Source organism: Coregonus clupeaformis, unplaced genomic scaffold (assembly GCF_020615455.1).
Source record: "Coregonus clupeaformis isolate EN_2021a unplaced genomic scaffold, ASM2061545v1 scaf1497, whole genome shotgun sequence".
Classification (NCBI taxonomy): domain Eukaryota; kingdom Metazoa; phylum Chordata; class Actinopteri; order Salmoniformes; family Salmonidae; genus Coregonus; species Coregonus clupeaformis.
The window spans coordinates 1-14666 of NW_025534951.1; the positions used below are offsets into that span (position 1 = coordinate 1).

Below are 14666 nucleotides of genomic sequence, written 5' to 3' on the forward strand. Positions count from 1 at the left end.
TGATTTATTATGTGACAAGAATGTTTTATACACCTTTATGGGATTTTCTTACATTTACAATGTCTCTCCTAAATATGCCATATTATAGTATTATAAATATATTATTACGTTATAATATTGGTACTATAACATGTTATAATAGTGTATCTCCTTTTCTCACATCAGTTGTATGTTCTACTGATAGCCAGACCAACAATGAGAGGCTGTGGACCACTGTGGTCTCACCACACACAGCCTAACACCCCAGAGACTAACCCAGTCCCACATTGCACCACCACAACACGGCCACACTGCTCTGGTGGCAGCCAAATCATTTCCTGTGAGAACACCATCGGCATGGTTACTAGGGCTTTGAGAGTCTAGTGCCACATAAAATCACATAAAAATATATATATATTTGGCAGTGGTAAGTCCAGGGTGAAAGTTGGGACAATAAAAAGTAGACCTCATCTGGCCTGTATGAAAAAAAAGAAAAACTGTGTTTCCCATCCATGATAATGCAGGAGAATAACTCCTGATCTCTCACAGCACAGGAACCTTCCAGCTAGCACAAAGGAGCTACGGTATATCTGTTAAATCTGCCACAAGCCCCACAGGTGTGAGAAATGTGTATACACATGTGTTGGCAAAGGATCCAGGCTGATTGTGGTTAGTTCAGACTGCCTCACATGGCTACGTTTTAATACTATGATTTCAAAGTGGCTTAACATTTTTGATAGTCACAACACAACAACCAACCTCAACTGCAGTGGCCTGTGAGAGAAAAAGAAACAGTGTGTGCATAACTGACCCCTTCATTAAGCCTTGACCTGACAGAAGAGGCTAAGCACTAAAGTCAACACAGCATGGTTAAGTGGGTGCAGCTGGGACAAAGTCCACAAAAACACAGACCTATACAATAACAAAGGAGAAAAGGTATTACAAACATTCGATTCTGCTCTGCTGGATTGAAACTGGCCCTCCACATTCAGTTGGTGTGTTGTAAAGGAAAACTAGAGGGGCGTATTCTTCTCTACACATTTGTTGGGACATTGTATTCCCTATGGGACACATGTTTAATGCTAAGTTCATTAGCCTACATCTCAGCTCACTCTCACCTATCTGGAGCAGGTTGGGAATCAGCACTGCCTGCTGCTGAAGACAGAAAGAGTGATGGTCTGGAAACGAACTGCGAAAGCATTTGCCTATTCCCCCCACATGTAATCGTTCAGTTGATTAATATGTCCAAAGCAGGGGGCAACTAGTGAGATGAGCACGGCTCAGTCAGTGATGCAGATATCTTTTCAGGTGCTGTTGTAATATTTCAAGAAAGCAAAACAACCCTACCTGTAGGAAGGTAAAGTGGTGAACCAATAATATGGATATGTGCTTACAGAATGTGGTAATAACAGTGGGACTACTTAACCTGACCCAGAGATCCTTTAAGAACAGCAGCTTTCCACATATGGAGCTGACTGCAAGAGTGTGTCAGTGTGTCAGTGAATGAGTAAGATTTGTGTAGTTTGGCTAGCGGCATGGCCTTTTTGGGGAGAAGTTCCAGCCCAGGAGGACCCTGTTGGCGGCGCACAAGGGATAGTCCTGTTATTGTGGAACAGCTAGTTATGAGCAGGATATGCAGCTTGGGGTGCTGGATCGAGTTCCTCAGACCGAATGAGCTGGGTCATTAAGTTCAAAATGTGTGTGTAAAAGTGCCCAATTTGCACTCATGAATGCCTTACGAATAAGAGACATTTATAGTAGTGATCTGACTTTTTGTTTCAGGACTGGAACAGACTTGACCTAACAAATATTTTGGTGTTCTTGCAGGGTATCCAAAATGATTAAGAATACCTGTCCCCAGCACACATAATTGTTATTTTGTGCCATCAGATGAGTGCAAGGTTGTCAAGGTTATGCGCAACCATCTCTATTGAAAGATGGGCAGTCAAATAGCAATATCAGCTAAAGTTAACAGGGATTTGGTGAGAGGTTTTTTATAACTTGTGTGTTTTGCAGCATATTATGATACATTAAAACTAGTTTTTGTATAAACACTACAGCATTGTTGTAACACAGGGAACTTTCTGAACATTGACATTTTCAGTGAAGATGTTCCAATTACCTCTGCATTAAAAGCTTCATCCTCTCCTCCGTGTGTCCCGAGACAGGTGACCCAAAGCACGAGGAGAGAGGGAACTAAAATCCGTCTCCAGAGTAACCAAATCCAGTTTTCCCATGAGGATGCCATAGCCTACTCGTGGCTTGCCAAAACCCCGGACAATGAAATGGATACCTTGTCCAAGTGTCCACTGAGGCACTGGGTACAAAGGCGCGCTTCAAGTTGTTAAGAATAATTTATGTTGGTCACCTTCCAAGGAGTCCCTCAAAAATACTGTAAATTTTAAGAGGAAAAAATATAACATTTGCTATGGCGAGGACATCAATAAGGACAGTGACATTCATCAATTCCGTCAGTATCGCTTCCAGAAAACAAGGTTCATTCGAGTATCCAGAGGTGTTGCAGCTGTTAGAAAGGTTGTCCTTTTGATTGCCACACTACAGGTCCTCTCCACAGCTCTGTTTGAATAGACCACAATCCCAGGAGGGGGATCAGATAAGTCTTGCACTGTTGCCAGGATTTCTAAAACGCTTAGGTAGCCTATTATTGCTTGCGGGCGTGTCCCAATTTTACTCACAATTCCATATCAGGATGTGCGGATAAAAAGTAATTTCCTAACAACCAGCTTTATGGTAATTGGCATGTTGGTGTCACTGCACCAGAAGCCAGCTCACAAAGCACGCATAGTGACTTTAATCTTAATATGTCAGTCATTTACTTAACTGCTGTGTGTAACATGCTTAATGTTGACAGAACAAACACATTGCAAATGAGCCCAATAGCAACGGAAGACGGTTGAAGGTTAAATAACAGGTCCAAGTTTGTTGACAATTATTTACAGACCACGACAAAGAAGTTGAAGTCGGCTGCAGATGTCCAACACTCGTGCAAATCTTGCGCGGTGTCTCCGTAAGCCTGTTTTGAATCACGGCGCCTCCTGTAAAGATTTCATATGATAGTTCTCCGCCCGTTAAAATCTAGATTTTTCTTCCAGTTTTCCTGGACTCTGTCCACCCTGTTCCGTTACTCTCCCGGGTCGATTTAAGTGTGTTTTATGGAGCGGGGCAGCTCGAAGCTGGACTGGCTGCTTCACCAGTGACTATGTACCTTGTGCGTCGCGGTCAAAGTCGCTCCTCCAGCTATCAAATCAGTAAGGAGAGCGGATGTAGCCCCCCACCACATTAGCGGATGTAGCCCTCCACCCCATTCGAAACTATTGAGCGCGTATAGGCTACAAATTAGTATTTTGATGGCATTTACGTTTTCAGAGGTTTCACAAAACGTTCTATTAATATTGTTATTGGTTGAATTCATTCAGCTTCATAGTTGGAAATAACAAATAGCCTAGCCCTGAAAATGATTATACTGTAGGCCTACTGCCTGGTAGCCCTAAAACTTCAATTAACCACCCTAGGCTAATTACCCTTGGGCAGAATAGTCATGGTGAACGAGATAACGTCTTAGTAGGCCTATTTTATGATGTTGTGTCCCTTTCTCATTAAATATCTTATTCATTGATAGTCTATCCCTCAATAGAATGCCCCAGGAGGGGACTAGCAGCAGCCAGGCAGAGCATTCATGGTTGTCAACAACAAGCCAGTTGCAGAGGAAATGTGTGGACAGAGACAGGTGAGTGTATAGCAGCCCTCTCATTAGTTCTGTCACATTCAGCCAACTCCTTTGACTAACCTATGTCCTGTCCTGACTCCTGCCTAATGGCAGCTGGCGACAGACATGTATGTAGAGTCAATGGAGCAGTCCTCTCCAAAGGAAGGGGATTCACACCTCAGTAAGCAGCCTGATACCTCCTCTCCATGAGTAAGGTTGCTTTACAACAAAGGAGGCACATTCTGATCAGGTGAACAGCTTTTGCATTTCGTTATCAAGTGTGATCAAAGGGGGGGATTTTGCCTCCCCGTACTATCAATCACTTGTCACCTTCTTATGTGTCTATCATCTATTTTACGTGACTGCCTCTGGCTGGTTATATCCTCACCTGCCTAATAACAGGAAGTTCACCTTCATTGGATATTGCCTCAGCCTCACCACAGAGTACACAGGCAAAGTGTCATCACATTTGATGCACAGGATGTAGCTCATTAGCTGTAAAACGGCAACATTTTCTCTCAGCCTCATTGCAAAATGTGTAGAATAGCATGAGGTTAGCTATAAAACAGCATATTTTTTTCTCTGTCCCATGGCAATATGTGTAGAATTGCAGAAAATTTGCTTTAAAAATTCTAAATTCTCTCAACCTCATTGCAAAATGTGTAAAATAGCATGAGAGTAGCTATGAAACTGAACATTTTTCAATTTACCCCATGGCAAAATGTGTAGAATTGTAGGAAGTTAGCTGTTTCCCCCCCCCAAAAAAAACTCCTACCTTGCAGGGGCCCCCGCGAAACTGTGGTATGCCACTGATGTAGCTACATATGTTATTGCTTTTTTTTTGGAAAAATTAACTAGAAAAAAGGCATGCAAATATTATTTGGGGAGAGATCTCAAGTAGGCTAGTCATTTTAAACATGAGCAGAGCAAGGACCTCTGTGTCTGTGGTGTGCATGTACACCACCACCTGAGAATGTTTGGCCTCCCGTCCCATGGGTCCATCCAGCCGCTAAACATGCTGATTGATAAAGCAGAGTGGACTAAGTGACAAAACAAAGATGTGGCTGGAATGTATTTAGAATGAATGGGCACAGCTTTGCCCTGGGTATGTATGGCTACTGGGTAGGACTAGGACCTGTGTTTCTGTCACTAATAGGGCCCGTATTTATCAAGCCTCTCAGGAGTGCTGATAGAGGTTCAGTTTTGCCTTTTAGATCATAATGAATGAGATTATCATGAACAGAGACCACCTGATGCTAGATCAGCACTCCTACTCTGAGGCACTTGATACATCCGGGCCATGTAACTCTACCTTGAAACAGCTTCAGTAGAGTTGAGAGAGATTTGGTTATCTCTGGGCGCCCTCTACTGGCATTGATTCTCAGTCAAATTGTATATATTTATTGATAGATTTTTGTCAGTTGTGACCTGTGCCTCTGGAAGGTAGTATCCATGAATGATGGCTCGGCATCATCAGCATGGCTGTCTTGTGTCATAGGTAGACTGTGATCCATTGGAGAGGTTTGTGCTGGTTGGTTACCAGTGTAAAATGTAAAATGAAGACTATGGTTGTGATGTTGATGATAGCGATGATCAAATTCATCATCATAAAATGATTTATTTCCTGCCACTCCTAAGTGAGCATTCACACTTACAAGTCAGCCAAAGCCTTATGCAATGACCAATGCGAACCAAAAACACATCACAGGATTTTGTATTGAACCTCAATGAAGTGAAAGGCAGGGGAAAGGGGATTTTTCTTGGAAAACATAATATCTCTCCAGTGGTTTAGCCAGCCAGAGTCCTCTAATTACTACTGGCTGTGAAATCTCAGTCCAAATAAAGCACCTTCTTTAGGGCCATGTTTACTATTATGACGGACTCCTATAATAGCGCAAAACCAGCAGCTAGAACAAACTAATTTCCCTTTGTTTAAGTTTGTTTGGCATTTCCAGTGCCTCGTAGACCACATGACAGTGATGACACAATGTCAGTGCACAGGTAAGTGTACAGCAAGGGTATAAGTTGAAACAACACAGTCAAACTGTGTAACACAGTATCTGTCATCTCCTGTATACTGAACTGTATCTACTTCCTCTATGATTCTATTTGCTCACACATAACTTCCTTAGAATGCATATAACCTCTCTTCTTCCTCTGCACTCCCTTGAGTGCTGTGGTAATGACCCAAGTTCTGTTCTAATAATATTTCAACAATTTTACCCTGAACCTTGACTTCCCAGGTTGATAGGTAAGTTCTACTTTGACTTTGAGACACATGGTTATTACTACACCCAAAGATGTATTGCTACAAGAATCATAAATGTATTGTATTAATTTTAATCAATTTCAGCATATCCAACCAGTATTCAGTGGTGACAGGTACGTGAGAAGATGGGTTATTTACAAAATGATAGCAGCATTACTGTGCCTTAGGGCCATTTACTGTAAGGTCACATAACAGATGCGTAGGTGATGAGATTGAATTTGGTTTTATGAAAATGAGTGTTTCTGATGTTAAAGGCAAACAAATATTTTGTGACTGACCATTTTCACTGGATTCAAGTATAGTTTCTTAACACATTGGCTACTCTATTGGTGCAATACAGAGAATGTGTATTAGAATATTTGGGCATTGCAACACCTGGAAGATTGATTCAACCAATTTGAGATATCAGATAAATAGTCAGAATAATGGAGTATGGGATGTCTTTGCACCAACACAGGATGAAATCCAGGTTGTTCTACATCATGGTTCTGCTCACAGGGGGTCTGTCTATGAATGAAGGAATAAACTATTTGTACTCCAACTACACTCAAGGTAGCTTAAAAATATGATGAGTTAACCTGCTGACTTCAAAAGTTCAATTGTATGAACTTGATTATTATGTTACTGATATTCTGTTGCCTAGTTTTATCACTTTGATTTCCTGAGTTTGCATCAAATGTACATTTTATTTTCAACTAATATAATGAACTCAGATGTTTCATGAATGGTATTGTTTGTTTGTACAGTTCTATCAGATTGTCCATCTGTAATCGATGTGTATGGTGCAAGATGCTGGATGGAAGTTGTCAATGAGCAGTTTAAGACTGAGAACCTCAGCACTATTTTTAAGTATGAATCAAATAATTTTGCAAGATAATATATATTATATATCTTATACATTTCATTCACTCCAAATGTGGTATTGATATTTGTAAGTTTGCCAAACCTCAAGGAATATGTATTATGTTTCTCTGTGGTTTCCTTACAGATCTGTGGAGAAACTAGAAAGGGTTCTTGAAAACACAGCTTTGAATGAGACGACTTCAATCATTGTTGAGAGGCTTGTTGCCCACATATTCAGAACCGAGGGCAACTTTACTGGGCTTAATATATCTGCCAGTCAAGAAACGGTAAAATGACAGTGACCTACGACGAAATGCTTGAGGAAGTTTAGACACAGTTTTCTGTGAACCACGTGAAGTTTGGCATTTATTTGGAATAGGATGAATCATAAAATCAGATTTTAAACGTAATCCTAACCTTAACCACACTGCTAACCTTATGCCTAACCCTAACCTTAAATTAAGCCAAACATATTTTTTGTTTGTTTTTATAAAACATTTTACGATATAACCAATTTTGACTGTGCGGCTGGCCCATCTGGCGGAAACTTCTCAGCTCTGCCTCCAGGTGACGATTCATCCCAATAAACGTAAAACCTGCGAACCGCGTCACATGCAAATAGATAATTTGAATGGAAATGCAAATATAATATTTGAGGTATATCATTATCCCTGATGGTACTGTTACCTAGGTAACATCAGACAGTGACCATGTGGCCAACACTACCGTCAAGGTCCACCTGCCCAAAGAGCTCCTGAAAGCCAAAGAGAACGGTACCATCGTCTTCTGCATGATTACCTCACTTGAAAAATATGGGGTAAGTGTGTGTGTGTGTGTGTGTGTGTGTGTGTGTGCGTGGTGCGTACATGCGTGTGTGTGCCTGTGTGGGTTTTTAGTACCTTGCTTAATTATTTCAGTTTAGCCGTATTTTGAAATGTTCCTCTAGCCTTTGGGGGTTCTTGATGGCCGAGTAGTAGGTCTGTCTGTAAGCAAGAAGACAGTGTTTGGTCTGCATGACAAGGTCAACTTCTCCATGGCTCTACAGCGCCCCACAGTGGAAAGTGAGGTGAGTGCAATATCAACTCTCAGCTACAGTTGAAGTCAGAAGTTTACGTACATTTAGGTTGGAGTCATTAAAACTCGTTTTTCAACCACTCCACAAATGTATTGTTAACAAACGACGGTTTTGGCAATTCGGTTTGGTCTGTATTATTATTATTTACAGACAGATTATTTCACTTATAATTCACTGTATCACAATTCCAGTGGGGTCAGAAGTTTACATACACTAAATTGACTGTGCCTTTAAACAGCTTGGAAAATTCCAGAAAATGATGTCATGGCTTTAGAAGCTTCTGATAGGCTAATGGACATCATTTGAGTCAATTGGAGGTGTACCTGTGGATGTATTTCAAGGCCTACCTTCAATCTCAGTGCCTCTTTGCTTGACATCATTGGAAAATGAAAAGAAATCAGCCAAGACCTCAGAAAAAAAATTGTAGACCTCCACAAGTCTGGTTCATCATTGGGAGCAATTTCCAAACGCCTGAATGGACCACGTTCATCTGTACAAACAATAGTACGCAAGTATAAACACCATGGGACCACGCAGCCGTCATACCGCTCAGGAAGGAGACGCGTTCTGTCTCCTAGAGATTAACGTACTTTGGTGCGAAAAGTGCAAATCAATCCCAGAACAACAACAAAGGACCTTGTGACGATGCTGGAGGAAACAGGTACAACATTATCTATATCCACAGTAAAACGAGTCCTATATCGACATAACCTGAAAGGCTGCTCAGCAAGGAAGAAGCCACTGCTCCAAAACCGCCATAAAAAAGCCAGACTACGGTTTGCAACTGCACATGGGTACAATAATGACCATAGTTATGTTTGGAGGAAAAAGGGGGATCTTGCAAGCCGAAGAACACCATCCCAACCGTGAAGCACAGTGCACTTCACGAAATAGATGGCATCATGAGGAAGGAAAATTATGTGGATATATTGAAGCAACATCTCAAGACATTAGTCAGGAAGTTAAAGCTTGGTCGCAAATGGGTCTTCCAAATGGGCAATGCCCGCAAGCATACACAAAGCCCTGACCTCAAATTTGTGGGCAGAACTGAAAAAGCGTGTGCAAGCAAGGAGGCCTACAAACTGACTCAGTTACATCAGCTCTGTCAGGAGGAATGGGCCAAAATTCACCCAACTTATTGTGGGAAGCTTTTGGAAGGCTACCCGAAAGTTAAACAATTTAAAGGCAATGCCACCAAATACTAATTGAGTGTATGTAAACGTCTGACCCACTGGGAATGTGATGAAATAAATAAAAGCTGAAATAAATCATTCTCTCTACTATTATTCTGACATTTCACATTCTTAAAATAAAGTGGTGATCCTAACTGACCTAAGACAGGGAATTTTTATTAGGATTAAATGTCAGGAATTGTGAAAAACTGAGTTTAAATGTATTTGGCTAAGGTGTATGTAAACTTCCGACTTCAACTGTACCTACACCAGTTCTATGATTATGATAGTGGCAAGAATATAAACTTAGATTACTAATTTCTGTTGTTGTTCATAGGCTGACAAACAACCATCTTGTCAATTCTTAAATTTTTCAACCAACAGTAAGTGCCAATATGAAATGTTATAATACTGATTATAATAATGTTATGAAACTTTGAATACCCTTAAGATATCAATGAATGTGATATCGCATTACTGTGTTTTTTGTGTACAAATGAATGTTCAGAGTTCTACCAGGATGGCTGTACCACACAGTGGAGGAGAGATGAGGGCCGTGTGGTGTGCTCATGTGACCACCTCACATACTTTGCTGTGCTGATGGTAGACTACTTTACAACTATCACAGTGCTTCCTTAGTTTCCTTATCACAGCATAAGCACACGTTTTAAAAAAATGCAAAAAATTATTTACAGTCAAAAGTCAGTGAAGTATACCCATCTACTAAGATACACTTTAGCAATAGTTGTGCTTTCCTGCGTTTAGGTGTCTCCCTCCATCTCTGAAAGCGATCAGGAGATGCTAAGCTACATCACTCTGATTGGCTGCAGTCTGTCTCTGTTCTTCCTGGTGGTCACAATCTTTCTGTACACCACTCGAAGGTATGTCAGTCTCTGGGCGTCATGGTCAGCTCCTCACAGGAACCCATAGTTTGTCATAAGTTTGACATCATCAGAAAGTGACACCAAGATTAAATGAAATGTTTAAAGCAACAGACCTGGTTTTCACCATACTCTTTCTCTCTATTCCGTTGTTCAGAGGTACAGGCACAGACATCTCCCTGAAGGTGCATATCAACCTGGCTGTGGCCCTGATCCTCCTCAACCTGCACTTCCTGATCAGCCAGCAGGTCACAGCATTATCCTCCTCTGGGTCATGTATCTATGTTGCTGTCCTTCTGCATTACTCTCTATTGGCCACCTTCACATGGACAGCCATCGAAGGCTTCCACCTTTACCTGTTGCTGGTCCGTGTCTTCAACATCTATGTCAGGAGATACCTGCTCAAACTGAGCCTGGTAGGATGGGGTGAGATTGCACTTTACAACCTGAAACTGGTCAAATGACTGTAAACAGTAAGGAAAACAAAAACAAAAAAACCGATCTGTTAAAAGAGGCATGGGTGATGGGCCAACCTTCTGTCTGTCCTCTGTGAGTTTTGTTGATCCGAGGGGACATACAGTATAATAGATACGCTAGTGTCTCATTTTGTTTCAGGATTCCCTGCTGTCATTGTCATTGTGATTGCTATCATTGACAAAGACACATACAGGCGTGTGACTCTTCATCCCTCTAAGACCAATGGCACAGCTGTGGAGATGTAAGGCTGTTGTACTTCTTAAATGACTGACTCTTGTGGCAGCTGTGTTTAAACCCCAAAACCTGTTGTCACATTTTATTATTAGAGTCTGCATTGAAATATGAGGACCGCCCATAGAGGTTAAGAGGTTTCTCTCTCTCTCTCTCTCTCTCTCTCTCTCTCTCTCTCTCTCTCTCTCTCTCTCTCTCTCTCTCGCTCTCTCTCTCTCTCTCTCTCTCTCTCTCTCTCTCTCTCTCTCTCTCTCTCTCTCTCTCTCTCTCTCTCTCTCTCTCTCTCTCTCTCTCTCTCTCTCTCTCCCTCTCTCTCTCTCTCTTTATCTCACTCTCTCTCTCCCCTAACTAGGTGTTACCTCTCTAATGATGTGATGAAGCTGGTGACCACGGTGGGTCTGTTTGGCCTGGTGTTTGTGTTTAACCTCGGTATGCTGGCTGTGACTGTGAGGCGCCTCCTGTCTCTGCACACTGAGCAGATGTCAGGGGAGAAGGGTCGGGCCAGGAGGGACACCTGCACCGTGCTCGGTATCACCTGTCTGCTGGGCATCACCTGGGGCATCATCTTCTTCTCCTTCGGCCAGCTTACCACACCTGGCATCTACCTTTTCTGTGTCCTCAACTCTCTACAAGGTAAGAGTCATTATCATGACTCTTATTTATAGACGCAGGTCAAACTGATTGTGTTTATTATTCAGTAGTAACCTAATGATATTCATTTTGATACAAAAAGTTACTTTACTGCCATTGTGTGTATGCAATCAGTGTGCTATATAGATGAAGTGCTAAACATAATGTTGTTTCCAATCGTTGCCTTAGGAACATTAACGTCATAACAACTGTGCAGTAATGCAAGAATGACCAATACGTCAACATGCAGGATAATCTCCTCTATCTTCACATTGACTTTCTCTATGTACTTTTGCTTTCAGTGGAGACTTTATTTTTATTTATTTATTGGACTGAAACAATATACATCAATTTACATTTCTGTAAATGTGCCAAATTTAGCTGGCTAGTTTTCATCTGTAGTCTGGGCAGATAGATACAATAATTTAGCGTCACAACATTCCACATTTTCTTATTTATTTCAAATCCCTAGATGGATCTTAAAGAGCATGTGGCATCGATATGAGCCAGAAACAGTTATTCTACTGTCAAAATCGATTACAAAGTGTAAATAGAATAATTTTGGTCATGAAGTCAGTCTCGTCTAAAATGGAGTTTGGAACATCTGTGTTTCCCAACGGGTAAATGAAGGTTGGGTTTTGATTTGAAGATGTCCATTTGCCCACTAACATGGGGTGAACAGCTGCAGTGATTGCTCTCTATCCAGTAGCATAGACAGTGAGACAGACCTGCCCAGCAGCTCTGACATGTTTTTACTTGAGAAATACTTGACCAAACACCTTAGTTACAGTTGAAGTTGGAAGTTTACATACACTTAAGTTGGAGTCATTAAAACTAGTTTTTCAACCACTCCACAAATGTCTTGTTAACAAACTATAGTTTTGTCAAGTCGGTTAGGACATCTACTTTGTGCATGACAGAAGTAATTTTTCCAACAATTGTTTACAGACAGATTATTTCCAGTGGGTCAGAATTTTACATACACTAAGTTGACTGTCCCTTTAAACAGCTTGGAAAATTCTAGAAGATTATGTCATGGCTTTAGAAGCTTCTGATAGGCTAATTGACATCATTTGAGTCAATTGGAGGTGTACCTGTGGATGTATTTCAAGGCCTACCTTCAAACTCAGTGCCTGTTTGCTTGACATCATGGGAAAATCAAAAGAAATCAGCCAAGACCTCAGAAAAAAATGGTAGACCTCCACCAGTCTGGTTCATTCTTGGGAGCAATTTCCAAATGCCTGAAGATACCACGTTCATCTGTACAAACAATAGTACGCAAGTATAAACACCATGGGACCACGCAGCCGTCATACCGCTCAGGAAGGAGACGCGTTCTGTCTCCTAGAGATGAACGTACTTTGGTGCGGAAAGTGCAAATCAATCCCAGAACAACAACAATGGACCTTGTAAAGATGCTGGAGGAAACAGGTACAAAAGTATCTATATCCACAGTAAAACAAGTCCTATATCGACATAACCCGAAAGGCCGCTCAGCAAGGAAGAAGCCACTGCTCCAAAACCGCCATAGAAAGCCAGACTACGGTTAGCAACTGCACATGGGGACAAAGATCGTTCTTTTTGGAGAAATGTCCTCTGGTCTGATGAAACAAAAATAGAACTGTTTGGCCATAATGACCATCGTTATGTTTGGAGGAAAAAAGGGCTGCTTGCAAGCCGAAGAACACCATCCCAACCGTGAAGCACGGAGGTGGCAGCATCGTCCTGTGTGGGTGCTTTGCTGCAGGAGGGACTGGTGCACTTCACAAAATAGATGGCATCATGAGGAAGGAAAATTATGTGGATATATTGAAGCAACATCTCAAGACATCAGTCAGGAAGTTAAAGCTTGGTCACAAATGGGTCTTCCAAATGGACAATGACCCCAAGCATACTTCCAAAGTTGTGGCAAAATGGCTTAAGGACAACAAAGTCAAGGTATTGGAGTGGCCATCACAAAGCCCTGACCTCAATCCTATAGAAAATGTGTGGGCAGAACTGAAAAAGCGTGTGCGAGCAAGGAGGCCTACAAACCTAACTCAGTTACACCAGCTCTGTCAGGAGGTATGGGCCAAAATTCACCCAACTTATTGTGGGAAGCTTGTGGAAGGCTACCCGAAACGTTTGACCCAAGTTAAACAATTTAATGGCAATGCTACCAAATACTAATTGAGTGTATGTAAACTTCTGACCCACTGGGAATGTGATGAAAGAAATAAAAGCTGAAATAAATCATTCTCTCTAATATTATTCTGACATTTCACATTCTTAAAATAAAGTGGTGATCCTAACTGACCTAAGACAGGGAATTTTTACTAGGACTAAATGTCAGGAATTGTGAAAAACTGAGTTTAAATGTATTTGGCTAAGCTGTATGTAAACTTCCGACTTCAACTGTAGATGTAAAATTGTCAACTAAAACATCCTCGGCAAAAGCGTCAAAATTAATTACAGATTTCTTGAGTTATCTTAGATTCATTCTGGGGATTTTGAGGAAGTGAAATAGACTTCTGCGTCTACACTGTCTCATGGGGGACAAACATCATTAACCAAATGTGGAATCGGTCAGGAAACACCTCCAAGGTTGAAATCTAGTTTTTTTTTATATGAGCAACAGAAAAACACATGTGCCAATCGCCATGTTCAGTGACTTTTTAAAATAATAGAAGCAAGAAGTAAAAAATAATAGTAATAAAAAAGTAGAATAGGCCTAATTGTGAAAAATAAAATATAATAAATACAATCACATTGTACAAACAACCAAATAGTACAAACAGCAACAGAAAAGGTTCATACCCTGCTGTTCCTTGAACCACTTTTTTACTTTTTGTGTGAACTCACCAACACTAGCAACACATTTGAAGCCTTCTGGAAGTTGGATAAGTATTGATATTTGGAATATATTGTGTGGGTTATAAGAGGTCGACGGAATACTATAATGAAGTTCTGTCTCGAAGAGTAATATGTGTCATCTTCTTTTGTAGGTTTTTTCATCTTCCTCTGGTTTTGTGTGTTCAAATGGAAGGCTGAAGACAGCCAACCTGGCAGTGACGCTCACTCTACCAAAACCTGATCTGCCTGAGGACACAAGTCTGTTGTCAACCAATCCAGAACTGTTGTTATCAATGTTCATTTCAAACTTTATTGAGATGTTTTATTTTGAGAATACTATCCTTAAAATTGCATAATCTTAACACAACTGTAGACCTTCGAAAATGTCTACAAACCACCCACTTGTGTTGTACCAATACAATAGCATGTCATATTGTTCTTTATTCTTTTTGTGATTGTTTAGTTATGGAATGAAGGAAGGTGTTTACAGAACTGTTTTCATGTGTGGTTTGTTCAATTATAAATCATGTGAGCCAACAGGATCTGATGT

The 14666-nt window shown here is 41.0% G+C and overlaps 1 protein-coding gene across 4 annotated transcripts; it reads left to right on the forward strand.

Moving 5' to 3' along the window:
- Positions 1-5362: 5362 nt before the first annotated feature.
- LOC121582314 (adhesion G-protein coupled receptor G5) lies at positions 5363-14608 on the forward strand. 4 transcript variants are annotated; one of them, XM_045218319.1, is made up of 14 exons: positions 5364-5957; positions 6060-6088; positions 6433-6527; positions 6722-6824; positions 6964-7105; positions 7510-7635; positions 7765-7884; positions 9403-9448; positions 9574-9668; positions 9831-9946; positions 10104-10372; positions 10562-10664; positions 11007-11287; positions 14269-14608. In XM_045218319.1, exons 3-14 carry the CDS (start codon positions 6434-6436, stop codon positions 14355-14357), a joined length of 1584 nt encoding a protein of 527 aa, XP_045074254.1. In that variant the 5' UTR covers positions 5364-5957; positions 6060-6088; position 6433; the 3' UTR covers positions 14358-14608. The 4 variants fall into 4 exon arrangements, with proteins under 4 accessions (XP_045074252.1, XP_045074251.1, XP_045074254.1 ...); XM_045218317.1 differs by having other exon boundaries at positions 5363-5957; positions 6060-6527; XM_045218315.1 differs by having other exon boundaries at positions 5364-6088.
- The last annotated feature ends 58 nt before the right edge of the window (positions 14609-14666 follow it).